This window comes from Panthera leo, chromosome C2 (genome assembly GCF_018350215.1).
Source record: "Panthera leo isolate Ple1 chromosome C2, P.leo_Ple1_pat1.1, whole genome shotgun sequence".
Taxonomy (NCBI): domain Eukaryota; kingdom Metazoa; phylum Chordata; class Mammalia; order Carnivora; family Felidae; genus Panthera; species Panthera leo.
The window spans coordinates 3,335,985-3,363,899 of NC_056687.1; the positions used below are offsets into that span (position 1 = coordinate 3,335,985).

The window sequence follows — 27,915 nt, forward strand, 5'->3', positions numbered from 1 at the left end:
GTGAAATGTCCGCAGAGCTCAGATTAGGCGGGCGGCCTGACAGGTCAGTTCATCCGAGAGGAGCCTCTTCTGTCCCGAGGGGGCGCAGGGAAGGAGCCAGTGGCCCTGGGAAGCGTCGCGGGGTCTAAACACACGCAGCGGGGCCGAGGGAGAGCGTGACCGCCCGCCAGCAGGGTCGGGTCTCCCTTTATGGGCACGGGGCTCCCCGGATTGTTCCCAGTGCTGGTCCCAAAAGCAAAGGCAGGAAGAAAGGACAGCTGTCCTCCCCTGAGACGTGCAGTGCACAGTCTGCTGACTGAAGTGGCACGTTCCCACCTCCCCACACGCAGCCACCAACGCCCCCTCGCTGCTCACAAACAGGACACGCGCACGTCCTTGTGCTCCGGGCACCGCCTGGCATTTAATTCTGAATTTACACGGGAGGGAGCGTCACATCACACCGCGCAGACACATCTGCGAGGAAAGCACAGTTCCTGTCCCCCCGTGAGAGCTCGGGGGCTCTGGGGACTGCCAGACGCAGCCCCCAGATGCACAACACTACAAAGAAAAAGTACAGTACCCGTTTCTGTATAAGAATATATTATTTAAAAGACAGTTTAAAAATAAAAATTCTGTACAGCATCATGAATTCCGCTTTCCTTTTTTTTTTTTTTTTTTTTTTGTATCAGTGAACAAAACAGTTCTTAGAAAACGTGGTCTCGTGGAGTCAGGCGCTCGGAATGAACTTCTCGCCCGCGCGGACGGCTCGCGAGGCTCGGCCAGCCTGGTCCAGAACCACGGCCCGCATCGTCCTGCCTCCTCCAGGCTCCGTCTGCTCGGAAGAGGGAAAAGACCTACTGGTTTGTTTTCGTGGGGGCTGAAAACGTGCGGGCACAATCAACATCGTCACGGGAGGACGCACGGGATGTTTAAGGACTGGACACACGGCTGAGCACATTTCGGCCAAATGAAACGATTTTGATCCTTCTCCTGAACCACTAAAAAATAGGGTGTGACCGAAACACGCAAAGCCAGTGTTTCTGGAGCGCTTCTGATGGACCGGCATGTTGCTCATGGAAGGGGTAATGACCGTGTGATTATCTCGAGGCCGGAGATGAGGGCTCTGAGGCTCAGAGAGGCTGAGACGCCTGTGTGGGTCTCTCAGCTTGTACTTGGCTGCGCTCAGTTTCTCGGACGCCAGAGCTGGCCACTACCCCTCTGCACCAAACAAGACGCAGGTTCCCACACCTCGCGCCTGGAAAGCTTTGTCCCGAGAATCTCTCCAGGGGTCCTTCAGACGAGCGTGTGCCAACGACCTTACCACGCGGAGGCCGAATGAGCTTGGTTTCCCTTTGACACGGACTAAACGAACAGCTTGCGTCAGGGGCACAGGAAAACGCTCACGGCGACAGACGCAAATGCTTTATGTTTGGAAAGATTTTAAAACGTGCTTTTCCTTATAAGCGGCACATAGGCTAATTACTGATCTTTGGCTATCAACCCAAGCGTGACCCCCCCTTCTTTCAGAGCCTAATTCTAAGAATTATAGGCCAGGAATAAAAGTCTCACTTTACTGAAAAACCATCCGTCTTTCAGGGGCGCCCGGGTGGCTCAGTCGGTTAAGTGTCCGACTGTTGATTTCGGCTCATGTCGTGATCTCACGGTTCGTGAGTTCGAGCCCTGCATCGGGCTCCGTGCTGGCAGCGTTGAGCCTGCTTGGGAGTCTCTGTCTCCCTCTCTCTCTGTCCCACCCCTGCTTGTGCGCACGCCCTCTCTCACTTTCAAAATAAATAAAAAACGTTCCAAAAACTTTAAAAAACCCATCTGTCTTTCAGATTTCTGCCCCCACCTTCTTTCCTTCCCCCCTCCCAGAGATTTTCAGTGCCGCCCCGTTTTAGGCTCTGAGTTACCATGTGCATCGAGACGTCAGTTCAGAATAGCACCCTCTTCTCTGTTTCTCACATCTCTGCTTTTCTCTCTCGACGACGACGACGTGTCGGTGCCCCCCGCCGTCAAGCTCTCCGTCTCCCTCTGTAACCGGGACAGGTATACAGAAGGCGACGATCAGGTCCCAGGAGACCGTGAGGACCTGACTGTCTGCTAAGGTGCTTCCTGTTGACTGAGACGCTAAGGCGTGTAACTGAGGCCGAGGTCCTCGGCTGCGGTGTGCCGAAACACACGCAGCTGCACGTTGCAGACACGGCTCTGCGAGCGAGCCACCTTCCTAGCTGTGGGAGGCCTCCCCTTCTCGGCCAGCGTCCGGAGCTTGGACAATGCACTCACGGTGTCTGCCCAGCCCGGTGGCCTGGCGGAAGGGAGCACGGAGCCCGTCCACCCTTTCTCTTCTGGGGGGGGGGGTCCTGTCCTTTCTGGGGGTAGGGAAGCATCCTGGAGGTCCCGGGGGCCCCCACTGGGCGACAGGGCCTGGGACCTTCATAGCGACGGCTGGAGTGTGCTTTAGCGATCCTGCCGGGGCCCTGCCGGGCACACCTGCTCTGACATCGCTGTCTGTACCATTTGCTCTTAGCCTCTGGAGTCTCAGGACCTCTCGGGGACCTTGTAGTGGAGGGATCCCTCTAGAAAGGCCAGTCGTGGGACGCCCATCGACCAGTAGGCACCTCCTGAGCACTGACACATGCCCAGCGTCACACACAGAGCAGTTCGGGGGGTGGCGAGGGCAACACGGGGCGCCTGGGAAACCGCTCTGCGCTCAGTGGGGCTCGGGGGTTCCCGGCGGCAAGGTGGGGGGACGCCATGACCAGGGAGCCCCGACTGAAGTGAGCGGGGAACGGGACGGGGTGCGTGACGCTGGTGGAGGCCAGACCAGGACAAAGCGAGAGGCAGCAGGGACACCGGAGAGGAGGCGGCAGGGGGCTGAGGGGAGGCACACCCTGGTGGCTGGACGTCACGCAGGGGAGGCCCGCGGGGGTCCCCGAAGCAGAGACGTGCGCATGCGGAGGCCCTGGGGCGGTCAGCCCACTCGCACGCTTTGCAGGAAGCGTCTGCGCCGGTTCTGCCCACGTGAGCTGGACCTTCCCTGCGAACGGTCCCGTCCTGACAGCGACCTGGGGCCAGGCCCCATCTCCCCGACCCCGAGGGGGCCGAGCCGCCGTGTGTGAGAGCTCCAGGGTGCTTTCCCTGTGCCGCGAGGAGCGCCTCCTTCCACCACCCTCTCGCTCAGCAAGGCCAGCCCCAGGGCTGGAGGACGGGGACCCGCAAGGGGCCAGGGCGCGGCTCCGAGGGGGTCTGAGATGCCACGACGCCCTGGCCCACCCGATTGCAGCACAGCTTTTGGGGACGACGTGGCCCCTCCGAGGGGCGCGGGCCATCGGGGGCCGTTTGGTTTCGCTGAGAGTAGACGCTCCCCGGTTTGCCTGGGTCTGGACTTCGGGGGGTGGTGGTGGAAATGAGTCCACAGCGGCCCCTGCAGGGGTGCCCGGCTCAGCCCGTCCCCGGGGAGGACCGCGTTTCCTGCCCGGCTCGCTTTACCTCTTTCACGGAGTCATCTCTTTGTTTCAGTTCCTCGTAACGGTCTCTGGATTCCCAAAGGGGCCGCAGCATGAGTTCCTCGACCACAGGGAAGAGCTGGGAGGGACAAGAAGATGTGTTCAGTCTGTCTTTCCACGCGGCCGCGGCGTCCGGGAGGCCAGGTGTCGGGTCCTGCGTGGCTCAGTGGCTCAGGCAGTGAGTCAGTCCCCTGCACCCTGTGGAGCTCTGGGGTCCCGCCTGCAGCAGGGTCCACGCTGACCCGGGTTCTGAGGCCGTCGGGTCAGTGGCCCCTGCAGACCCTCCTGGAGACCCTCCCACCTGCCCCGGCCCACCCACCTCCGGGTCCTGCTCTGTTTCTGCCCTGTCCCTTCGCACGGACCTGCCCTCCACCTGCCCGTCCCCCAGCGTCCATCTTCCACACGCCAGCCTCGCCTCTGGTCTCTGCACAGCCGCAGTGGCCGGAGGAGACAGGCCATTCCCGCGGCAGGGCCTTGGCCGTCCGCCTTCACGCGGGCCATCCTGCCATCCCGGCCCCACGGAGCCCTGCGCACGTAGCTCTGGGCCCCGGGATGCCTTCCGTGCCTCCCCAGTCACATCCCGATCCTGCTGCCGGAGGGGGGCAGGCCCGATGTGGCAGCGCTGTGCCCCTGTCCCCGCTGGCCGTGGCGAAGGCCCAGAAGTCCGTGAAGGAATGTGCAGGAAGGCCAAGGCCCCAGAGAAGCAGGAGTGAATGGGGTTTAGGGAAGGGTGTGCTGAGGCGGTTCTGGAAGGCTGGCGGGTGGGACGGGGCCAAGGCCAGCTGAAGGGACACAGTCAGAGGTGGTCTGAAGAAAGGGGAGGACCAGGAACTGGGGGCCATCCTGCACGACCGGAGTGCTAGGGAGGGTGGGGGACTGTGTGTAACGAGGCGGGCAGTTTTCCCTGCATCGTGGGCAGTGGGGAGCCATGGAAGGTTCGGGAAAGAGGCAGAGATAGTCTCCTTGCTGAAATCTGCTTGGGGATGGCCGTGTGCCCGTGGATGGGGCAGGTCAGCAGAGGTGCCCTGGGAGTGGAGGGCAGAGGGGGGCCCCAGGGGGCAGGGAGGCCGGAAGACCGGGAGGGACAAGACGGGGGGGACGAGAGGGTGTTCTGGGCGTGCTGGAGGGGGGCACTGAGCAGGCAGCTACAGCACGATGGTGCGTGTGTGCACGTGTGTGCTTCTCAGCGCGACGTCATTCAGCATGCGGTGACGGTCACTCACCTTGGTCACCGTTTCGAACATGGGGATCAGGACAAACTTGATGAACCCAATTTGGGCCGTGGCTTTGGTCACTTTGTCCCGGTCCATGAAAGGGGCCACGGGAAGGCCTTCCGACTTCTCGCGGTCGCTCTGCAGGGAGGCAACAGCCCGAAACGTTGGAAAGCGCGGAATCTGGGGGGACCCGAGGGTCACCGGCCTCAGAGGGCAGAAGGCAGGTTAACGTGCCACCGCCAGCCAGCCCGCTCTGTCGTGGGGATGTTCACAGTCACCAGGACGGATGGCGGGAGCTGGGCAGGCAGGGCCGCGCCGTGACGACAGGGCGGAGGGACAGGGTGGAGGGTGGGGGGTGAGTCGCCGGGCGGCTCTCGGCTCTCGGCTCTGAACCCGGGGTCCACCGCGCTGCCGTTGCGAGCGCCTTACTGGCCCTTCCGGCACCTCCCGCGTGGGCTGGTTGGTCTTCTGTCTGAGGGCCTCCCCGGGCCTCAAAGCGTAGGCCGACCTGCTTGGTGTCGCCCGCCCCGGGGGAGCCTCCCCTCCTGCCTCTGCCTCTTCCCTTTCAGGCCGCTTGCCCGACGCTGCCGCCCCCATTCACTGCTCTTTCGTGGTCCCCGGTGGCAGCTGTCGACGCTACTTTGGAGGCTGTGGCCGTCTTTCCTCTCGGATGTGCACCTGCCGTGAGGCTTTCTGGGGGCCGGAGACCGTCCGCTCCCGTCCACTCGCCCCCTGGGCACGCCCATCCCCCTTTCCAACACGGGGCCCCCGCAGGGGGTTTGGTGGCACCGGGACGCTCTCACCTGCATGAAATACTCTTCCAACAAGCAGTCCACCCAAGGTTCTGCAACTGCCACCGGACGCACCTCGTTGGAGATATCACAGCATTTTATCAGAATCATCTTCAGCTGGAAGACAGAGGGGGGATCAGGCAGCGGGGCCCGGAGCACGTCCCCCTGCTGCCGTTTGGGTCTGGACTTCGTCCTCCCCGGAGACCAGCCCTCCGAGTCTGGTGAGGTTTGCGCGCCCAGTGGGCACTTCAGGAGACCGGTCGGGCCAGGGCGTTTGCCCCTGAGCCCGAAGGCGGGTGCCTTCGGAGCCGGCACACGACCGTCCCCGGGAGTCACCGATGTCCTGGGCCAACGTGTGGGCCGGCGCTCAGGGTGTGACGCTGACTCAGCAGGAGGTGCTCCCGGGCACATCAGCTCGGGGCTGCGGGCCCCGGCCTCCCGGCAGGCGCAGCTGGGCCAGGCGACTCGGCAAGGCTCTGCTCGGCTCAAACCCTGGCACGGCCTCAGCTGAACCTGGGCTGACTCGGCTGCCCCTGTCCCTGTCCCCTTGTCAGTCCCCGGGAGTCGATCCCGGCCTTCCTTGTCTCCGCTCAGGTGACTCCAGAACACAGGCCATCACAGGGCTCTGCCCGGCAGGCCTCTCGGGGCAGCGGTCCGACGCCGGGCCCGGGGCACAGGCTGGGTGCTGCCGGGCTGCGGGAAGCTTCCAGGCCCCCAGGCCCGGCCGCGCGGAGCTCGTCAGCGTTCGGGCCTCCTCCCCTCTACCTCCCCCAGCCCTTGTGCACGAAGAAGTGGAGATCTGGGGGCTCCCCGGCCAGGGCACGACCCCCTGGTCTGTGCTGCGGGCCGCCACCCCTCGCCCGGTGTGGGGGTGGATGGAACCCCGGGGACCCGGGGCCTCTTCCCCACGGCCCCCTGCTTGGACGGTTGAAGGGAGGGAGTACAGGGGTGATGGTCACTCTGTGCGGCTCATGGTCTCAACACTGGCAGCAGACGTGTGGCCTCTGCCCTCCAGGGTCTTTCCTTACGTTTCAGAGGGAAAACGGAGGCAAAGGGGGCACGTCTACTCGTCCCTCTGTCTCCAGACGCACTGCCCTCACCCTGCCGTAGGGCCAGGCGGCCCCTCCCACATCTGCTGGTTTTCGGGAGCAGGGACACGGCTCCCACATGACTGCATCTCTCTGCGCCCCGTCCCCAAGAAGCGATGCCTCGGGAGGCCCTGGCCCCTGGGGACATTTTCTCCTGCCGTGTGACTTCTGCAGAACGCGAGGTCCTTCCCCGCACACCTTGTGTATTAGCTACGAATCAGTTTTGGGGACGTGACGTCAGACGGGCGGCCAGATCTCAGAGGGCTTCCTTGTTCATCAGCTTCCAGGGACAGAAAGTGACCATCGGTTTTAAAAAAGAGAGAGCCAGAGAGAGAGAGAGAAGGCCGGAAAGCAGGCCTAACGCCCAGACAAGGCTCAGCAGAACCCCTTTCTCCGAAGACGGGGAAGGGTGTTTCCACGTGTTTCTCTTACGAAGGGCAGGTGGGGTGCAGACCCAGGCGGGCCCTCCTCACGGTGAGGCTCCCTGCCCTTCTCTGCACAGCTGGCCCTGCTCTTGGAGGGCCGGGCCGGGAGGGGTGCTGCGTCCAGAAGCTGGTAATTGGGGTGCCCGCCCGGAAGCTGGTAATTGGAGTGTTTTCTGGGGCACCGCCTTCGTGGGAGAGCCAACTTTATTCTCGGGACTGAGCGGGATGGATTGCTTTTCCCCACGTACCACCTTCAAATCAGAAGGCGGCACAGGAAGCACAAAAGCTGCCTTCAACCGGAAGACAGGCCCGCTGGGGGCTGCCCGGGGAGAGCTGGACGCTGCAGGGCAAGGTTCAGGGTTTTGGGGTCTCGGTGTCCAGTCTGGGCCGGAGCGTAGGACGCGTGCACCAGGGCCCCCAAAACGGGTGTAGCGATCTACTTACGAGGGTCACATGCTGTTCGTTGCTGTAGTCAAAATTCTCCATTTTTTCTTTGAAAGAATCCATAATTTCTGCATGTCTTGCCATGTCAGTGGCTAGAATCAGAGTGATCATCCCCTGGAAAGTGAGAGCAAAGCGTTAGCCCCGGGTGGAATCCCGGCAAGGACCCAGTGAGCGCCGGCTGGGCACATGGCCCTTCCCTGGGTCTGGGGCCAACTCTACGTGTGCGTCTGCACAACACCGTCCTCATTTGTAAGATGAGAGGCCGCCTCCCGGGGCCGCAGCTGGCGAGTGGAGGCTGGGGGTTCAAGCCCACCCGTGCGCTGCAAATGGGCCCCGAGGGCCGAGTCCAGGAGGGGGCAGGCCCATCGGCTTGCAGATGGCGGGCTCGGCGCTGGGCTTCCTGGTGATAACGGTCGGTTTCGACTGAGCACGGATACTTCCCCTCAATTCAGGAATCCAGATCCACGGCCGTTCCTTTCACGTCCCGTTGCCGGAGGTCAATCGCCGATCTTCCAGAAGTCTCTTTCCCCTGTCGCGTCTCATCTGTACGTGACTCTGCGCGCACACTGCGTGGGGGTGGTCAAAGCCCGCTTGGATTTGACAGCGTCGTTCTACTAACACATTCGTAAGCGAGAATGCGATGATTCTCTAACTACAAATACCTTACTACCTTGGTAAGCAAGGTACTCGATGACAAAATATTATTAAAAATTAGGCTGAATGATTTCACGGTCAGGAAAGTGTCATGTCTGACATTTGACAAGCCTCGTGCGTCCCCATGGCGGGCGGCGTGAGGAAGGCGGGTCCCCTGCTTGGGGACGCTGCTCTGACCGCTCCCGGGGTAGGAGGGCAGGGCACACACCAAGGGGACCCGGCTGCTTCGCTTCTCCAGGTCGCTCCCCACAGGAGCTCCTCACCGGCAGCCCTCGGGGACTCTCTACGGCTCGCCCCTTCCCACGCTGGAGAGGAAGACACGTCAGGGCTCATCCCAACAGCTCGCGGTGTCCCCGGCCGGCGGCTCCAGAACATGGAAGAGAGGCCAGAAAGCCCATAGATAAAGGGGACATGGTTGGGCCGGAAATCGGCGACTCGATGGGGACTGTCCTTCGGCACTGGCATCGGCTCTGAGCTTCCACGGCAGATGGAGGGACGGTGTTCTCTGATGAAGTGCAGCCCGGCAGACCTCCAGGAGGGACAGCCCGGGTGCCAGCGTCTTTAACAGGTGCACCTTGAAGCGAGGCCCCGGGCACCCAGTGGGTGAGGCTGTCATCCGTGGGACAGCAGAGTAGGGTGCCTCACCGTGAGGGTGGCTCCCTGTGCGCGTGTCCTGGGGCTGCCACATGAGTGCCGCGTGCCAGGTGACGGGGAACCACAGCGGGGCATTCTCTCCCAGTCCGGAGGCCAGAAGTCTGAAGGTGCCGGGAAAACGTCCTTCCTGACTTTTCCTGCTCCTGTGGCCCCGGGTCACTCCGGCCTCTGCCTCCGTCTTTAGGCCAATTTCTCTTCCATGTATCTGTCTCTTCCTCTGTCTCTTCTAAGGACACCTGTCACTGGCTTTAGGCCCACCTGGGTAGCACCAGCTAATCTCACGCAGAGATCCTAACTTAATCACCACTGCAAAGACTCTTTTCCAAATAAAGTCACATACAAAAGGTTCTGGGGGTTAGGAAGTGAACATACAATTTTTTTTTGGCTACCATTCAACCCATACACTCTTCCGAGAGATCATTCTGGTATCTTCCCTCCCCTGAAAACATCAGAGGGTGGTGCACAGAGCTGTGCTCAGCGTGGGACCTCCTGCGTGGGAGGGGGCATTACCTCCAGCGAGGTGGACGTCTGTCTCAGGACAGGAGGGCGACAGAGGCCTCCCCAGGGTCTCTTATGTGAAGTGGGCGGTGGGGCCGACCGGGTCAGGGTGGGGCAGGGGGAGGCAGCTGGGGGGCAGGGGAAACAGTCGGCTAGGTTGGACTCAGCAGGTGCACCAGGGCCCGCACATCCCCACGGTGCCCCTCACCTCTGTAACCCCCACTCTCCCGGGCTGCAAGCTGGAGAAAGGACGGATCTCAAAGGCTTCGGGTGAAACACTGGATGTGAAATGCAGGTCAGTGGGGTCCCGTGTGTTTATGCCGAGGGCGCGCCTCTCCCCAGAATGCCACTGGCCTTGGTGGGCGAGGGGGGGGGATGGGTTCCCCAGGATCCCTGGTGGGACCAGGGGCTTCTGGGGCCTCGGCCGCTGGCGGGAGGGGCTCTACTCCGTGGTTGTGCTCACCACCTCCCACTCTGCGGTCAGAGGGCCCCTGCACGCACCTGTCTGATCTGCTTGAACCCGTCCGGCTGCACGTTGGTGAAGATGTTGCACTCGGGCTGGGCGAGGATCTGAAAGGCCACGGCACAGTGGTGGTTCTCCAGGGGCGAGATGTCATTGTAACGGACGGCCAGCTCCGTGCGGGCGTTGATCTGGTACCTGGCATCGCGGGAGAGAGCAAACGGAGCCTCGGGCACCTGCGCTCGGACGCGGCGGTGCCCGAAGAGGCTGGAAGGCAAGCCGGGCGTGCCCTGCAGGTGCCGGGGACTTGCTCCCCTGGGCCCTCTGACTCTGCCGCCCCTTTAACGAGACACCCTCGAGGTCTTAGAATCCCGCCGAGTAGACACCACCAACACACCTCGACTTCTCCCAGTCATGCCGCCCGAAGGGAATGTGTTCGGGCCCCTTGCAAACATCGGCATATGCAAAAGGCAGACGTTTGGGAGAAGAACCAAGATGTGTTCTGAGGTCAGAGGCTGCGGTTAAGGCCTGTGCTGTGCACATCATCTTGAGTGTGAAATGCGGGAATGGGCGCTCATGGTGCCGGCCTCCTCTGAGGAACACGGACGTCCACACCGTGGAACCCACTCCCGTCCTGACGGAGGCCTGCCGTGAAAGCCGCCGGCGAGTTCCCGGCCAGATGTGATGTCACCGCACAGACGCATCTGACCGGAAGGACAGGTGCCTCACTAGGGATGCGAACGGGCGCCACGCGGCCCGGACCTGATGGCTACACGGGGTGGACTCTGTGCCTCTGCCCCCCACCCCCGGGGTGGGAGCGGATCACCGATTCGGCCAAGCTTGGCCTGTCCTCCTGGCCCCCCACGGCGCCTCCCCGCCCCCTGCTGGCCTGCACTCCTTCTCTCCCTCAGTCCTAGTCTCTGCCCCGTTGCTGCTGGACACAGGCTGGGGAGTGAGATCCGGGGAATGGGCATCCTGTGCGGGTACTGCCCCCGGCTTCGGGCAGAGGGGAGTTTGGGCACCACCACGGCTCTGCCTGTGCAGAGGGACACGCAGGGTCCGGAGCAGGACCGCAAAGGAGGGCGGCGGCCCCTCGGGGTTTGGCGACCTGGAAGGGTCTGCCCCGGGGGGGCCCGAGGCCCTGGACAAAGTCCCAAAGTGGGAGCCGTGTCCTAAGCATCTGAGCCGGGGGTGCTGGGGAGGCCTTTGCCGCAGCCCCACCTCAGAACTGGTCTGTGCGTGAAGCTGAAGAGGTCACCTCTGACAACCAGAGAGCCCTTGAGAAGGAAGAAACGAGAGAGAGAAAAATGGTGCACGTACGTGTTGTTGTACCCTGGGTGATCCAAATCGTGACAGATGGCTGCCGTCATTAGAATCAAGATATCCATTTGGGAAAATTTCTCCTGGATTAGAGAGAGGGCGGGAGGGGGTGAGGAGGGGGCTGGAATGGGGTGGGAGAGGCGGGACGCGGGTAGGACGAAGTCCCCTAGCAGCTGGCCTGTGGGGAGGACCGGCCCGCTCTCTGGGGCGGGGCCGGGAGGGCGGGCCCGCACCTGCCCGGTGCCCCGCCCCTGCTCGCCGGCTCACCTGAGGACAGCGAGGGGCGAGGTGGCTTCCCTGGGAGGGTGGGGGAGCCCGTGCCCTGGGAGGGGGCGGCGTCCGCGAGCGAGGTGCCCCCGCCCCCAGCAGGAGGCCCCCAGAGACGCACCTGGAGCCGGCAGAGCCAGATCATGCTGTACATCATCTGGGTCACGCAGAAGCAATGCCGGAAATTGTGGAAAGGGTTGTTTCTGTAGTTGTCGTGCACGCAGAGCTGGAGAGACAGAGGCCCCGGCTGCTGGCACGCAGCTGCCCACCCTCCCCGCCCTGCACACCTTTCCCCCGATTTCGCCAGCTGGCTGGCGTTTCGGATGCGCTCTGTGAAATCCTCGGCCGACCCAGAGGCCGGCTGTGTTCCTGTGCTTGCTGGAGGTAAGGACGAGTGGCCCGGGGGCCCGAGGACGCCCACTGGCCTCCCTGTGGCCTCAGAGGGCAGGTGGGGAACAGGCTTCCACCGGGGCTCACGGACTGAGGTGCCCCCCGAGGGGCTCTGAGGGGCCACGTGGGGATGTGAAGCCGGGGGAAGGGCTGGGGGTTACGGGAGGGGCTCTGGGTCCTAGTCACCATCACCCGTTTTCATATTTTCATATTTGACATTTAAGCTTTTCCTACTTGGTTCCGAGCAATCTTTTATTAAAAAAGAAAATCTATTGTGAAACACACATTCACACGCTCATACGCGTACACGCACTCTGCTCTCTGCACACGCACTCACACACACACACCTGCACACTCACCCTCCCAGGCCGCTTCACCGGCCCCTCCCTGGTTCTCACTCTCGCCGCCAGAGCAGGGGTTTAGGGGGACTGAGTATTCTGGCAGGAGACAGACGGACACTGGCCACCTGTTCTCACAAAACTCTCCTGGGAACGTCGCCTCCGTCCGTCCAGGAAGGTGCCTGGCCGGTCTGTTCCCGAGTAACCGGAAGGCACTGTGTTGTTCAAGAGGGACGTGAGGGGCCCGCACTCACCAGCCATCTCCTGAGCGTGACGGGGTGGATGGAGAAGTCTCGGACCAGGCCCAGGTCGTGGTACATGTGCTCTAGGCAGCTCAGCATCTGGAGGCACAGGGGAAGCAGGCGGTCAGCGGCACAGGCGAGCCAGCCCGGCACGGCCCCTCCGGAGCCCTGGGGGACGCGCGCAGGGCCGGGGCCTGTCCCTACAGGATGAGCTCTCCCCTCCCGGGAGGCCCGGAGGGAGGAGCCGTGTTGACCGGGGCCGGGTGGGGGGCTGTTGTCTCAGGACCCCTAGAAGGACAGCGATCGGGTGAGAGGGAGCACCCCCAGATGACCGTGTCAGCGGCGACGCGGTGAACTTCGGCACACGAGAAACCGTCTCCCGAAGGGCATCACAGGCCGGGGCACAGATCCCCCGGACGCAGACCCCAGAGCAGGTGCGTGTGCAGACACAGAGGCTGAGCCTTGACGGCCTGCATCCCACACATGCTCCATTTTGCCCTTCGGGGGCCCGCTGGGACCCCACACACATTTTAATGCGTTAATTACAGGGTCTGGAAGGTGAGCTTCCCGCCCCGAATTCACTTCACTTCACTGAGCTGTCTTCTGTAGAAATCTCAGGCTGAAGTAGATTTGTTTTCAGTCCCAAAGAGGATGTGCTGTCATGGTGGCGATCTATTTAAATACAGCTCCGAGCTCTGGAGCTCATTAAACCAGGGAAGAAAGATTAAGTGATTTTTACAAAGTGGGAGTCTGATAAAACGGGCTCTGATTTCTGGGAGGCAGGTCTCTCAGGGTGACTGGAGACGCGCAAGGCAGGGATCTCTAGGCATCGCCTGGCGGCCCGGGGCGTGACATTGTGCCCTGCCGCCATGCCATCGGCCAGCCTCCTGGGGCCTGCACGGCCACGCTCCCCGGCTGTCTGTGGTCACAGTGTGACCACCTCCTCCCAAACGGGCGTGTTATGGACTGAACCGTGGCCCCCAAATCAGTGAATGGAAGCTCTAACCCCCTACGTGACTGTGCAGAGAGCAGGCCTTCAGAGAGGTCATCCAGGTTAAATGAGGTCACTGAGGTGGCTCTGATCCACCAGGACCTGTGTCCCCGCGAGGAGAGGAGGTCAGGACACAGACATGCACGGGGGGACGACCGCGTGGGGACGTGGGAGACACCAGCCCTGCCCACGCCTGGATCTCGGACCTGCGGCCTCCAGGATGCGGTTTGAGTCGTGGCTGCCCGAGCTAACACAGAGCACGCCACCCCAAAGCCATCTTCCCGGCTACGCGGTCCTGGGAGAGCCGGCAACGTCCTGGAACGTCCTGGAGGCTGACCACACACCGGTCTTCCCGGAGGGGACAGGATGGATGCAGATAGGATAACGTCCAGGGCGCCGGGTTTTGGAAACTGGAGAGCGGCAGGGGTCCGGGGCCCCTGACGGGTCTGCCTGTGGGAGGGCGGGCGGGCGGCCTTCCCACCGTGGATGCGTGAATCCTTCAATCTCCCCATGAGGCGGCGTGGCCTCCGTGGCCACAGGGAGCCCTGCGCTCGGTGAGATTCCGTAAGAGACGGGCGGCGAGTGCCCGTGTGCACGTGGGCGCTTTGCCACCGGGGGCCCCGGCTTTGCTCTCGCTCCCGGTGGGCCGGGGCCAGAATGACTTCCGGGAGGGTCGGCTCTTCTAGAAGTGCTGTGGCAGGGCTCCTGCCCACCCGCGGGAAGCGGGAATCTGTGCACGTAGAGCCACCCCGCTGAGTCCACTCGCCACCCGGCGGGCCCGGCCCAGCCTGGGCCCCCATTCAGACCTTAGTCCCGACGCTCGTCCTCAAGACCCAACTGCTGTTTGCTGGCCACGCCACCTCCCACCCTCCCGGCCACTGCCGGTCACGCACGGACCTCGCGGGCAAGGCCAGCCTCCTGCCCCTCCAAACGCACGCTCCGGTCTGCACGTTCTTCGGTGGCCGCGTGTCGTCTGGCTCAGTGTTGGCTATGGGACGACCCCTGGGACCCGGGTCAGCACGCGGCGGGGCGGAGGCCTCTCCTGTGTCGGCAAGGACGACAGCACGAGAGCCCAGGCCCTGGAGACACGGACGGCGCCCGCTCAGGGCGCAAAGCCCTCCGTTCCCGCGTCAGCGGACCCGCTGTCCAGGCGGTGGGCTTGCCCGGGGCAGCTTGTCTACACGTCTGTGTTGCCCGAAAGCTGGACAATTTGTCCGTAGAGCTGCTGGGCCCGGTGTCCATGATGAACGGCTTTTGTTTTCTTGGGGTTCACAAAGGGAGGGGTACAACTGATATTATTAGACTAAACAAACAAACAGGGAGTCTCCATCTTAGTGTTTTCTCAGCAAAAGGGACAATGTGAAGCTCCTTCTCGCTGCGCAAAGGGACTCCGCGTCCTGCGTCCCCCTCCGCTGGCTGTGGGGGACGCCTCCCGGGCTTCTCCTTGGTGGGCACGGCAGCCGCCCGGGAGGGTGCTTGGGGGGTGGGGAGCCAGCGGCGCCACGGCCCAGCCCTCCTGCCCTTGACCGCCCACGCCTCTGCTCCGACACCCCCCTCGCTGAGTCCTGTCTCTGGGGCCCTCCTGGGCCTGCCCAGAGTCAGTTTGGAGTAAAACCTGGAGAATCGAGTTAAAAAACAAAGAGCAGAGAGGAGGAAGAGATCTGGGTGCCCGTGACGCTGGCACGGGGGCCCCTCACTCACCTCGTTGGGCTCCCAGAGCCAGACGTCAAAGGTGGGCTTCCGGAGCGCTTCGATGGTCTCTGGAGAGAGCAGGTACTAGGAAGCACAGAGGACCGTCAGCCTCTGGGCTGAGACAAAGGCCACCGGCCGCACGCGGGCTGGGGGATGTTTCCTCCACTTCCTCCTGTCCCCTTTCAAGGACACCCGTGCACAGGCTCCAGGGCCACATTCTACCAGAATTCTGGGGAGCGCCAACCTCCAGGGGCAGAAACCCCATCGGTGGCTGCCGGGGGCAGGGGGAGGGCACGAGGAAGGTCGTGGGGCGACAGAGATGTGCCGCCCCTTGGTACTGCTGGAGGTCACCTGAGGTTTTCCAAACTCGCAGTACTCTGCACCCACAGGAGGGAAACTTCGCTACGTGTCAGTTACCTCTCAATACACCGGACTTGAAAAAAATACACTAAAGTGAAGTCCAGGGAACGTGGCATACATTCAAATCCTGGCTAAGAAGCTATTCGGAGTTTCTTTTTTGAGGGAACCTGTCCCTGCTTTGGCCATACGCTGATGCAGCACAGCTCGCTGAGGGGTGTGGGCAGAGGGGAAACCAGAGCTCGGGTCAAACTGTCGTAGGAGATTGAGGCTGTGATCGTAGAGGGAGGAACCCCGTGATGACAGGGTTCCGGGATTAGCTATAACCTTGCCCTAGGTCTTTTTTATTTTTTTTAATGTTTATTTATTTTTGAGAGAGAGAGAGAGAGAGACAGAGTGTGAGTGGGGAGGTTGTGGGGCAGAGAGAGAGGGAGACACAGAATTGGAAGCAGGCTCCAGGCTCCGAGCTGTCAGCACAGAGCCCGACACGGGGCTCGAACCCACGCACTGTGACTGCGTGACCTGAGCGGAAGTCGGACGCTCAACCGACTGAGCCACCCGGGCGCCCCTGGTTTGTTCTTTTTTTTAAAGGGAGTTGCTAGAGGAAAGACACCTTTCAGTTTGGGCACCGGCTGGGTCTCATGGCTCCCTGGGGCCCCGGGACACGGGTCTCAGCGCCAGCATGCGGAAGCCTGAATCTTAGCGCGAGAGCGTGTGGTCAGTCGGGCCAGGGTTTTGCCAACTCAGCTGAAGGTACTGTTGAGATGGCGACTGACGCCACAGGACCCTTCTCTGTGGTGTTTGAAGACCCCCCTCAACTCCCAGGGCGCTGCTCCTGTCACCAGGGCCTGGGTTCCTGTAACTGAGAGATCTGAGACTAGAGAGAGAAACTTCTCGTAATCACTACGTATTATTCGGGGACGGGAGATCCAACCAGGCAGATCTGAGATAATTTAGTTAAAAATTAAAGCTCCAGGGGCCCCTGGGCAGCTCAGTCAGTTAAGCATCCGGCTTCGGCTCGGGTCATCATCTCAAGGTTCCAGGTTCGAGCCCCGCGTCGGGCTCTGGGCTGACAGCTCGATGCCTGGACCTTGCTTTGGATTCTGTGCCTCCTTCTTTCTCTGCCCCTCCCCTGCTCGTGCTCTGTCTCTCCCTCTCTCAAAAATAAATACACATTTAAAAAAAAATTAAAAAATTAAAGCTCCTTGCAGTAACACGAGAGTGAGGACACGTTCACCTTGCCGGCGAGGGGCGGATGGGGCGGGGGCTGTCCCTCACCTGCTGGCACAGGAGGCCGGGCCCGGGGCTCCTGTGGCAGACACACGGCAGACAAAACACTACCCTGCCCGAGGACAGCAGGAGCGTCCCACAGCCCAGCGCCGCATGGGAGCTGGGTTTGCGAAGGCGCAGCCAGAGGGGGCCTGGCCAGCAGGTCGGGGTGGCTGAGGGCTCGGGACCCGGTGCCCTGGCCGTGGACGCACAGCTGCGGTCTCGTCAGAGCCAGAACCTCCTCTCACCTTGGGGTAAGTGGGGACATCACGCCGGGGCGTCATCTTCTTGTTGGTGTCCACAAAATTGTACTTACAGGGACAGCTGGTCCTAAAGGGGAAAAGTCGGGGTTAGCTCTGGCATTGCCATTCAGCGGGGTGTCCACTGGGGCACCTCCTCGGAGCAACCCCAACCCCAACCCCCACCCCAACCCCACAGACCCCTGGGCCTTACTTGCTGCGGGACAGTAAATCCTAAATCTGGCGACATCTCATTGCTAACCCCCAGGGACCCTGCCTGGACCTCCTGAGATGATATTGGGGCTCTCAGAAAACACATCAGCTTCATTTTAAACGGGTTCCTAAATATCTTTTAATGACGCAGGTAAAACCCTTGGATTCTACAAAATTCAAACAAGGAAGCAGGTAAAGTGTAAAAAAAAAAAAAGCAAGGCCCCCTGCCCCCCCCCCCCCCCGCCCCCACTTTACCTATTTCTTTCCCCTAAACCTCACACCCTGGAAATGCCTTCATTTAAGTTTGGCGTATCCTTCCAGAATTTTCCTAGGCATGGACACACAGGGATAGCGCCTTATATTTTTCTTTTTTTTTAAAACCCAAATGGAATTGTACCGAACTTCCTCTTTTGCAACTTGTTTTTTTTTTTTCACCTCATATATCCCACGCTCACTGCACGGCGCCCCACAGAGCGGGGCTTCGGGACAAGGCAGATCCTTGCCCAGTGCTTCTGGATGTGGCTGTGTTACCAGTCTCCCGGCACGGCCGTGCAGGACGTTTCCGGTTTTCCCCAGCGCCTACCGTCGGGAGATGCATTTGCTATCTGCCTTCCTTCGTCCCTCAGTATCGAGGTATATTCTCCACGGGGACAGAACACACCAAACGGGGGGTGCTCTGCAGGGAAAGCCTCCTCCCACCGTCAGGGCAGAGAGTGCGGACCTGGCCGTACCCCGGGGGGGGGGGGCTGCACGTGGCCCCCTCCCCACCTTCTCGGACGTGAACACGCTCTCTATCCTCGGACTTGGCAAACTTTGTCTGTAAATAAAGTCCACCTTCTGGGAGAGCAGTTTAGTACCACGTAGTAAGAGCCACAGAGAAATTCATGTCCATGAAGCCCGTGTGTCTACCCTGGGGAATTTATCTTCAGAAACGAATTGGATGCAAGCAGCCATCCCTGTGCACAAAGGTATTCACTGCAACGTTATCTGTCGTTACGAAAACACAACCCCAAACCGGAAGCCACCGAAATGTGGGAAATAGCTTAAACCACGACGGACGATTACGTGTTCTTTAGGTAATTATGAGTATTCTGTGAAGTAAGGAGAGTTTAGGGGAGAGCGGAAAAAGAAAGGTTGCATTCGGTATGCACTGAAAGTTAACGCAAAAAGAATCCACCGAGGTACGAGGGCAAAAGACCACGTTTGTGGACAATGAGGGGACTGTGGCCTCCTGGACAAATGGATGAGCTGGATGAAGTTGGTTAAAGAAATTAAAAAAAAATTTTTTTTTAATGTTTATTTATTTTTGAGAGAGAGAGGGAGACACAGAGTCCAAAGCAGGCTCCACGGAGCCCCACGCGGGGCTCGAACTCCCGGACCGTGAGATCATGACCTGGGCCGAAGTCGGACGCTCAGCCGACCGAGCCCCCCAGGTGCCCGTTGGTTAAAATTCGATCTAGTTATTGCTCACGGTGTTGTAAGTGAAAAAAGATTACAACACAGTATTTCTTTTCGAGAGGAGGTACTTATACCTAGAGGATCTGGGCGGCCCGGCATCCAGATTTTAGGCGGGGGCCTCGCCAGCCGTGGTCATTGCTGGGGATTCGCCCCCTCATCCGTTCAGTCTGGAGCTTTTACCTGGGGGCTGTGCTCAGAGTAACAAGCCTGTTTTCCTTCTGGAACAGGCGCCTTCAGAATGAAATGGTGTCGTGCTCTTTCCTTCCCCCGGATGCTCACAAAACCCACCCGACTCCGTGTGGGGAGGGGGTTTTCACACAGATTTAGCCAAAGAGTCACCGACGACCCCACAGAAGACACCGACCGGATGATTCCCGTGGTCGCCCGCGAACGAGAAATTGCAGCCTACACGTTTCTGAGAAGTGACAAGCGTGGTCTGTGCACTTGAGAAAGGAGACGACACTGGGGCACCCGGGTGGCTCGGTCGGTCGAGCTTCTGCCTCCTGATTTCGGCTCAGGTCATGGTCTCACAGCTCGTGAGTTTCGAGTCCCGTGTCGGGCTCTGCACCGACAGCGTGGAGTCCACTTTGGATTCTCTCTCCCTCCCTCTGTCTCTGCCCCTCCCCTGCTCATTCTTTCTCTCTCTCTCTCTTAAACTAAACCAGCTAGGTAGGCCTTGTGCGTGTCCCAGGGGGGTGGTCGCACGAGGCAAACTTCCTTGACCCTCCCGGTGCGTGTGCTGGGCGCCTGGCGACTCTCCCGGGGCCTCCCCACCTGGGCCCTCCCCTCTGTGCCCGTTGCCATGGGAACCAGCCTCCTCCAGCCACGGAGCAGCTGGCACGCTGCCTTTTCTTTTCATTCTATTTGGGGCTTATTTTTGCTTTCATTTCCAGGGCCCCCCGGCCTCCCCTCCCCTGTGGCTCATCCGGCGGACGAGGCCCTTTGTTTCTGATGGAAGTGGGGGCCGCGGACCCCGGAGCCCTCAGATGCCACCCCAGGCCCTCGCAGCCCTTCCCCGGCCCCGGGGCGAAGCAGCACACTCCTCTCTGTGCTCAGCTAGGCCTGGCCCTGCCCTGAATGTGAGCAGGAACCTGGACCAGGAGAAGCCCAGGGCGTGGGTCTGGGAGGCGTGCGGCCTGTTCCGGGGGCATCTGGGAGCCTGCCCACGGCGCTACCCCACCCCTGCTCCCAGAGCGGGGCCCCTGGTGCCGAGGCCCCGCTGGGCTGGGCTCATGTGCTGGCGAATGTGGGTCATTAGTCATCCCTGCGGGTACGGGGCTGGGCTCACCCCTGCCCGCCGCCTATGTCCCCTCCGCCTTCCGGAGAGGCTCGGTCGCCACCTCGCGGGTGGGTATCACTGGAAAGAGCTGTCCGGGGCGCCCTTCTCTCCCCGCAGTGAGGCGAAGCTAGGTGTCGGGGAGCCTGGTCCCAGGGACGCTAAATGCTGCGTGACGTCCTTGCACCATTACAACGGAACCTTGCAGCCAACAGAGACAGAAGGGGCAGTGCGAGGGGCTGACTGTTTCCCAGCTTCCCTTCTCCGCGAAGCAAGGGCAAGAGGGCCGTTAGCGTGTGGCACGGAAGGGGCTGCCGGGCTCCCGGACCAGGGTCCGGGGTGGGCGGCGTGGCTGCGGGTGAGGCCCGAGCCCAGGCCCCCGGGGTTCTTTTTTCTAAATGTGTCAGCGATGTTGGAGATTTTTACCCCCCTCTGTTTGTGACTGAAGAGTCACATTTACCCGTCTCTCACCTACGTGGGATGCTGTGAAAACCGTCTGCTGAGAATATCGCCTCTCGAAGCAGTTAGGGCACCGGGAAGGCTTCTCTTTGGATCATGGCATTGGGAGCTCTAAAAATGGACTTTTTGGGCGGTGAGGAAGAGAGCTCCGTTCCGGGGATGAGCCCAGGCACCCACCACGCCTCAGCTTAGCCCACTTGGCCAGATGGGTGCCTGTGGGTGACGTTTTGCCTCTCGGCTCCCGGGTGGGCTTCTTCCCGTGGGCTCTGAAATCGGGCGTATCGTCCCCATGTGCCACGTTGTGGTTGGATCACGTCCCCAAAGTGATCATTTGAAGTCCTAACGCCCCAGCACCCGCGAGCGGGACTTCCTTTGGAAACAGGGTCACTGCAGGTGTGATTAGTTAAGATGCGGCCGGTGTCCTTGTAAAGAGGGACATCTGGACCCAGAGACATACAGGAAGAAGGCCGAGTGAAGACCACAGACTGCATGATGCAGCTACAAGCCGAGGAGCCCCAAGCACTGCCGACGACCTCCAGAAGCTTCCGAGAGGGGCCTGGAATAGACCCTCCCTGGAGCCGTCAGAGGGAGCATGGCCTCATCGACACCTCCCTCTCTGACGTCTGCCATCAGAACTTTGAGAGAACAGATTTCTAGCGTGCGATGCCACTTGGGCCACGTTAGTGTCCCCTTGCAGCCTGACCTGCGGGACCAGGGCCACAGCCCCGCCAGGCTGGCACACGCCTCGCTTCCACGGGATGGGAGGAGGTGGGGGCCGGGGGGGGTGCCTGGGACATGGCAGGGACGGGACCAGCAAGGGTGGGGCTCGAGACTCACCCCGGCTGCTTCGGGCAGATGGTAGGATGTGGTCATTTGAGAAGGGACAAGAGGCTGCCTCAGAAATGTGTCCCGTGGGTGTTCCGCGGGCTCCGTGGGCACGTTAGTGAGTGACGTGGTGCCCACAGAGGCGGGAAGGGACCTCGGGGCATCATTCCCACCCAGGTGGTGATGTTCCTCGGCCCGCGGTACAGACGAGCCGCTGAAGCCAGGAGGCCAGTTCAGATTCTTTCGTTTCAGACCGAAGCCAAGCTCCAGTCTTAGTTCCCTTTCCTGGCAGCTGCCGGATGAGGCTGGTAACGCTGGGTAACTGTCCCCGGCAGATCAGCCCGCCCGCACCTGTCCCCAAGGCGGAGGGCGGCTGGGGCACACGAGGGCGGCCCCGGGGCTGAGCCGGGCCGTGTGGATCCTGAGCCCGAGGGCGACTCCGTGACCACAGCCGGGGTGGGTCCGAGCATCCTTCCCAGCCCCGTCCCCGGCCCAGTCCAGGGCCCTGACCCGGTCCCACGAGGGTGCTAGCCTCTCACCGAGGGGATGTTGAAGATGAATCATTGCCTCCCAATTTTCTGTGCATTTTCACAAACGCCTTCGCCCTGACGTCCCCAAATCAAATGGGCTGAGACATCCCCAGATCCAAATCAGGCGTCACGTGGGTGTGATACGGACGGGGCCTGGTCCCTTGAGGACCACACTAACGTGGCTTTGAGCCCATCAGACTGTTCCCCGAGCCCCCCCCCCCCGAGGCCGGCCGGCCCCTCTGCATCGCACGGAACCTCGCCAGGACCATCTCCTTCCCCTTTACCTCCTGCCCTCAGAGACCTTTCTGCACAGCCGGCCTCCCTCGCTGAGCCGGTCGCCCTCAGTGTTTTAAAATCAGGAAACGATCTTCAAAGTGGCAGATGAGTCGTCGTAAGACAACCCGGTGTGTGTGCGGGGCGATTCTTAGGTTCCCTGTCTCCCCCTCAGCCCCGCTGAGGCCTGGCTGTGCCCCCTCCTGGGAGTCCCCTCCCGGGAGTGGCCGTGGGGGGGCAGGGGGGCTGGGGTCCATCTCGCAGGGCCGGCAGGTGTGAGGTCCCCACACAGCAAGTGCTCGAGGTGCCCACCCCCCCTCCTCATCATCTCTGCCGCCAGTTCAAACACTTGTTGTGCTCACAGCTTCGGGAGAGGGTCCTGCTGGACAAAAACCTGCTTTCGAGGGGGCGGCATGAAGTCCGGGGTGTTTTTTCCCACGAATTTCGGCTCCCCGGGGGAGAGTGATTTCTGTGTCCAGAACGGCCCGAGGCCTTGTGGCCTTTCTCCCTGCTCTGTGCCGGGGGGGGGGGGGGACGGGGGACGTCCACCCAGGAGCACGGCCTCCGGGCACCAGGACGCCCTCCCCTGTGAGCCTCACGCCCCTTCCTCTTACCGGGCCCTTGCTTCAAAAACCGATGCCAACCTCTCTCCAGCTTCTCTCGAGCTGGGTAAGTTAATCCTGAGGCTTTGATCTGCGGGCGGATTCTTCCTCCTTTCCATGAAGTGTCGTCGCCTCCACCCGCCTTGGACGTGGACCCTCTTCTACGACAAGGAGGCCGCGCAACTGACAAGCACTCCCCAGCCAAACCGCGCCCGCCGCAGCCGGCGCTGGGTCGGGCCCCGCCGCCGGGCTCTGCGGGAGAGCGAAGCCCGGAGCCCCCTCGGGGGGCCCGGCCAGGGCAGCCCTTCCCAGGCCTGACCTCACCTGCTGCTTCGGGCCGCCAGCTCGTCCCGCATCTTCTTGATGTCGCTCTTGCATTTCTCAATCTCCACCACTTTCAGGCCTTCCACTGGGACAAGGAGACACAGGGGGTTACCATGGAGACACGTGGAGGACCTCGCAAGGCTGTAACCGGGGCTGGCCCTGCGCGGCGAGGACGGCTGGCTCGGGCTCCTGCACTGGTCCCCGCTGCGGCCCGCGGCGGTGCAGCTCGGCCACGGCGACCGCTGCTCCCCTCCCCCAAGTCCTGAGTTTTCCTGCACCCACTCCCCCCCCCTCCCACTTTCTCTCCCCTCCCCAGCTGAGGACCGGGGACAAAGAAATCTCTTGTCCTAAAAAGACAAGGGGAGGAAATGTGGCCGCCGCGCATTAAAACACAGCAAGAGGCTCAGCAGGCAAAACCACAGCCTTCCCGGCAAGGATGAGCTCGTATGAGCAGAAAACCTCCGAGTTCTCAGGTCCCCCCGGAGCCGTTAGCCAGGAAGGGGTGTGGACGTGCGGGGGCGGGGGCTGGGGGCAGGCAAACAGGACAGGTCGTGGGTTAGCAGAGCCGGGCCGGGTCACATTCCCGCAGCCCCGCCACACAGGAGTGCCTGCCACGTCCGGACACCACGGGGCACCAGAGAAAGATCCGGAAAGAACTGGAGCTCGTGCCTCCCAGGGAGCGTTCACCTTTGAGACGTTTGCTCTGGCAGGTGCACCTTTAGCCCAGAAAGGCTGCCACGAAGCAGGCGGCTTCCCTTCCGAAAGCCGTTCAGATCAGATCCGTTCGAGAGCAACGGAAAAGATTGGCCTTGTTACTCTGTAATCGTACCTCGGTTTCTCTGCCAAAAGACGGGGCCCACGATGCTACTCTATTCCCCTCTTCCTCAAACGTGGTCTGAGCGCCTAAGCACACGACGGGGAGAGACAATTCTGTCCCCTGGCCTCCGGAGCCGTTCTGAAGCAAGTGTGGCGAGAGAGCCTGCCGGAGCCCTGAGCATCCCCGGGCAGTTTTCTAGACGCTTCCGGGGCCGGGAGCCACGCAGGGGCAAGGCTACGTGAAAGTACGGCTTCTTTCTGCCCAGAGTGGTGGGAATCTGGAGGATCTGATATTCGGGTCTGGTTCCGGCGACTTGTGCCACTTGGGGGATGCTGTGCGAAGCTCCACAGAGACGATATGGGACCGAAGCCGGGGGACATGGGACCGAAGCCCGAGGACAAGGGACCGAGGCCCAGAGATGTAGGACTGAGGTCCGGGGACGCGGGACCCAAGCCTGAGGACACAGGACCAAGGCCTGGGGACACGGGACCGAGGCCCAGAGATGCAGGACTGAGGCCCGGGGACGCGGGACCGAAGCCTGAGGACACGGGACCAAGGCCTGGGGACACGGGACCGAGGCCCAGAGATGCAGGACTGAGGCCCGGGGACGCGGGACCGAAGCCCGGGGCCGTCAGTGCAAGGGGCTGGGTGGCAGCAGCCAGATGGGGAGATGCAGGGAGTCTGAGCCGGAGGACGGTCCACTCTCTCACCGAGAGCCCACGCCCTCCTTTGGGAGTGGGGCGTTCTTAGCGCTTTCTCGCATCAGGGACCCTACTGGCAAGTGGACGGAAGCCGCGGGTCCTCCTCTGGGCAAAGCAGGCCAGCGCGCACCCCTTCCGGTTTGCATCTGGACCTCCCAGAGCGCCGCGGGAGGCTCAGCCTCAGGGAAGCCACGTCCCGGCAACGTGTGGCAGAAAATTCCCGAAAGGGAACAGATGTGGAGAAGAGTCCCTGCGTGCTGCACAGACTTTGATCCCCAAAGTGAACAGCCATGCAGTGGGGTGCCCTGCCACTTACAGTCCCGGGTTCCCCTTACTATGTTCTCGATACAGTTACATCTGATTGTTGTAGAAAATGGGGGAAATACGGAGCATCTCAAAGAATGTTTTAAAATTTATCTACGGTCCTACGGGCCCGAGAACAACCCACTTAATATCTATTGACGTGTGCCTTTCCAGGTGTTTCTCTCTCAGCCCCGTGCATCGACACAGCTATCCGTCCATCCGGAGTTTTAAAGAGACAAAATTGGGATCATACGGCTTGTTCTGTTTTCTCTCACTTGCTTATTTACCGTTGTAAGTTAAAGGCGTGCCCCGCGTTAGCAGCTCTCAGTGGGGGCGTAATGTTCGATTATTGGCTATTGGTTCACGTGGATCAGGTTTCCGGGCCATTTACTGGGAGTGATGCTCAAACGAAGCCTTTTGGGCGAGACAGTACAATATCACTAATCTGAGCCCCAGAGATTCAGAATTTATGGCGATTACGTTTATGAAGAGCCTGGTTGCCAAGGAAATGGAGAGTGAGTGACAAGACGGCAAAGTTGTGCATTAATCAATGGGAGGAGAACAGGTCGTGGGATTAAAGGCAGAACACGGGAGGAGGGGGCCTGGCCCTCAGCATTAGCACGCCCGTGTCTGCTGCCCCTGTCCTTTCCGGGCTGCCTCTGGAACCTTCCACTGCTCCCCTGGTTGGCCTGTCCCAGCTTCACTTTGCCCCCATTGCACAGGAGGGAGAGGGCCCGGTGCAGGACCCCTTAAAAGTCCCGCACGCACTCCGGCAACGGCTCTCGAGTGAGGCTGGGTGTCCGCCTTCACACTTTCAATAGGTGGGCACAGAGCGGAACCCCAAGCTAGAGCACGAAAGGATGCTGGAGTCCACCCACGAGGAGCGGCTTTGGGCCCCGACTGGTCACAGCTGCCTGACTCGTGGTTAGCACCCCCTGCAAGCCTGGCCACCCCCTCCAGGAGCCCCAGGGCACCTCTGTGAGTCACAGGGCGCCTCGAAGGAGAGCCTCTGGGGACGATTTTCTAGGAGGGGTGCCGGCATGGGGGGGAAGGGGTCTCACGGGGCAGAGGCAACAGCACAGGGCGGGGAGGCAGGGCCCTCCTTCGGCTCCAGAGCTAACGAAAGTTCCTTAAAGACACATATGGCTGGAGCTACATTTCAACGTTTCCCCCCAACGGTTTTGGTACGGAATGTGCATAAAGCACACATCCCGAGTGGCACGGAGAAAAGCCTGGGTTTTTAAGCTTCGAGCCTTCCGGGTCGTTGGCACGACCTGGCATTAATAAACCTTGTGCCACGGGGTCGGCTCTCCCGGTGTGCAGGGTCTGGTGCAGGCCTGGGCACCCTGGCCCCTGAGTCAAGCCCCGAACCCACTCTCCTGTGCTTCCTGGTAGTTTTTCTGCTGCCTTGGTGGTGACTGGGGAGCAGGAGGTGATGATTTGGTACACGTGGTCCAGAACCAATCGTGACGTCAGGGAGGGCGTCGGCAGGCCTCGTTTGCGTAAAGAGAGGCACAAAGATGTTCAGCACAAGTTCGTCTCCGGGGGGCTGGTCTGGGGGACTCCGCGGTTTCGTTCTGCCCCTTTCAGACCCAGACACGCTGCCAGGCACCGCTGCTGGACACGTACCGTGGCCCGAGCCGCTGGGCACACGGACCGTGTCACATGTTCCGACAGGAAGTGCTCACTGTTCTCGCCCAGGCACCAAAGACACGGGCGCTTACCTCCAGCCTCGCCTCACTCCCCTCGCCGCTCACCACCGGCCGTTAGGCGGCTAATTTAAGCAGAGGTTAAAGGACAAGGAGAGAGAAGCAGGGAGCTCACTCACGTTCGATGCGCTTCTCGAGCACGGCCAGGTGATTCGCGACTTCGGCTTTGAGTTCGTTGATCTTAAACGCTCTAGGAATGAAAACGAGTCAACACATAACTCTTAAACTCTTCAAAATTACGATGGGCCTGGCGGTCACCTGCCGAACCCCTCCCGCGGGTAGGCTCACCCCTGTAGGGGGCACAGGGGGGCGAGGGGCTGCTTTCCAGGAGCTCAAGGTGTCTGAGGGTCGGGCAGAGGGGGGAAGACGCCCTCGGCTGACGTCCTTCCGTGACTGAAGGCACAGCAGTGCCAGGCTGCTGGGTGTGTTCACGTCCCCACACCTGGGCGGGGACGGCCCTCGCCCTGCACCCTGCTTGGCCGGGCACAGACCCCTTCGCAAACCCGCCGCGTCCCTTCTGGGCCCAGCCCGTTCGGCGCAGCAATGCCTGGGCTTCGAGGGTGTGTCACCCATATGCCCCCGGACGGCAAGATGCCACCTCGAAATAACCAAGGGCGGAAAGCATCACTTCGGGACGGGCAAGACAACTCAGAGCGGAAGGAAGCCCACGTCTACACAGGGTCTCCGTGGCAATGCTTGTTTTCAGGCCCATTTTCAAAGTGGTGTCAATTCAGCGTGTCCGAGTGGCTCAGTTGGTCAAGCGCCCGACGCCGGATTTCGGCTCAGGTCACGATCTCGCGGTTCGTGGGCTCGAGCCCCACGTCAGGCTCTGTGCTGGCAGCGTGGACCCTGCTTGGGATTCTCTTTCTCCCCCTCTCTCTGCCCCTTCCCTGTGCTCTCTCAAAATAAGTAAAACATTTAAAAATAAATAAATAAGGGGCGCCGGGGTGGCTCGGTCGGTTAAGCGTCCAACTTAGGCTCAGGTCGTGATCTCGCAGTTCGTGGGTTCGAGCCCCGCGTCGGGCTCTGTGCTCACAGCACGGAGCCTGGAGCCTGCCTCGGGTTCTGTGTCTCCCTCTCTCTGCCCCCTCCCCCCCCACCCCCCACTCACACTCCGTCTCTCTCTCCCTCAAAAATAAACATTAAAAAAAAAATTAAAAATAAGCGAATAAAACAAAAATGGTGTCAGTTCTTGTAGGTTGACCTCTGAAGCCCAGGAGAGCCGGTGGAGAGACCTGTCAGCAGCGTGAGCTCTCACACTCCCAGCGCCCAGCGGCCCTGCTCTTCGGTATAAGGAGGGTGCTTCCTGGGTCCCACCCGCGCTGGCTCAGCTACAGGGGGTCATGCAAGGACTCCCCCTGGAAGGCCGCCTCTCCGGGTGAGCGACGTGCCAGAGCCTTGCCGGCCAGCACGGCCTCCAAGCGAGGCCCCACCATTGCCGTGAGCAGAAAAGCATACCTCTGCAGAGACTATGTGTCTAGAAGATTCTGTACCTTGAGAACTGCTCTACGACCTGGGTCAGCATGCTCTGGATTAATTCTTCTTTCTCTGCAGACCAAAAGAGAAAGGCAGATGGAGAAAGGGAGAAGTCCGTGGATCGCTGTGGC

The 27,915-nt window shown here is 61.2% G+C and overlaps 1 protein-coding gene across 2 annotated transcripts in view; it reads right to left on the reverse strand.

Moving 5' to 3' along the window:
• Window positions 1-645: 645 nt before the first annotated feature.
• PDE9A (phosphodiesterase 9A) overlaps window positions 646-27,915 on the reverse strand; it is an 88,447-nt gene continuing 61,177 nt past the window's right edge. For both annotated transcript variants that reach the window (XM_042955830.1, XM_042955831.1), the window contains exons 5-19: window positions 27,802-27,856; window positions 26,428-26,498; window positions 22,779-22,863; window positions 16,828-16,909; window positions 14,963-15,037; window positions 12,283-12,369; window positions 11,422-11,526; window positions 11,034-11,116; window positions 9,755-9,911; window positions 7,448-7,561; window positions 5,503-5,607; window positions 4,709-4,837; window positions 3,469-3,564; window positions 1,890-2,010; window positions 646-811 (exon numbers count right to left, since the gene is read on the reverse strand). In XM_042955830.1, the coding sequence (XP_042811764.1) occupies window positions 1,906-2,010; window positions 3,469-3,564; window positions 4,709-4,837; window positions 5,503-5,607; window positions 7,448-7,561; window positions 9,755-9,911; window positions 11,034-11,116; window positions 11,422-11,526; window positions 12,283-12,369; window positions 14,963-15,037; window positions 16,828-16,909; window positions 22,779-22,863; window positions 26,428-26,498; window positions 27,802-27,856 (1,349 nt within the window). In that variant the 3' untranslated portion in view covers window positions 646-811; window positions 1,890-1,905. The remainder of the gene's footprint in view (window positions 812-1,889; window positions 2,011-3,468; window positions 3,565-4,708; window positions 4,838-5,502; window positions 5,608-7,447; window positions 7,562-9,754; window positions 9,912-11,033; window positions 11,117-11,421; window positions 11,527-12,282; window positions 12,370-14,962; window positions 15,038-16,827; window positions 16,910-22,778; window positions 22,864-26,427; window positions 26,499-27,801; window positions 27,857-27,915) is intronic.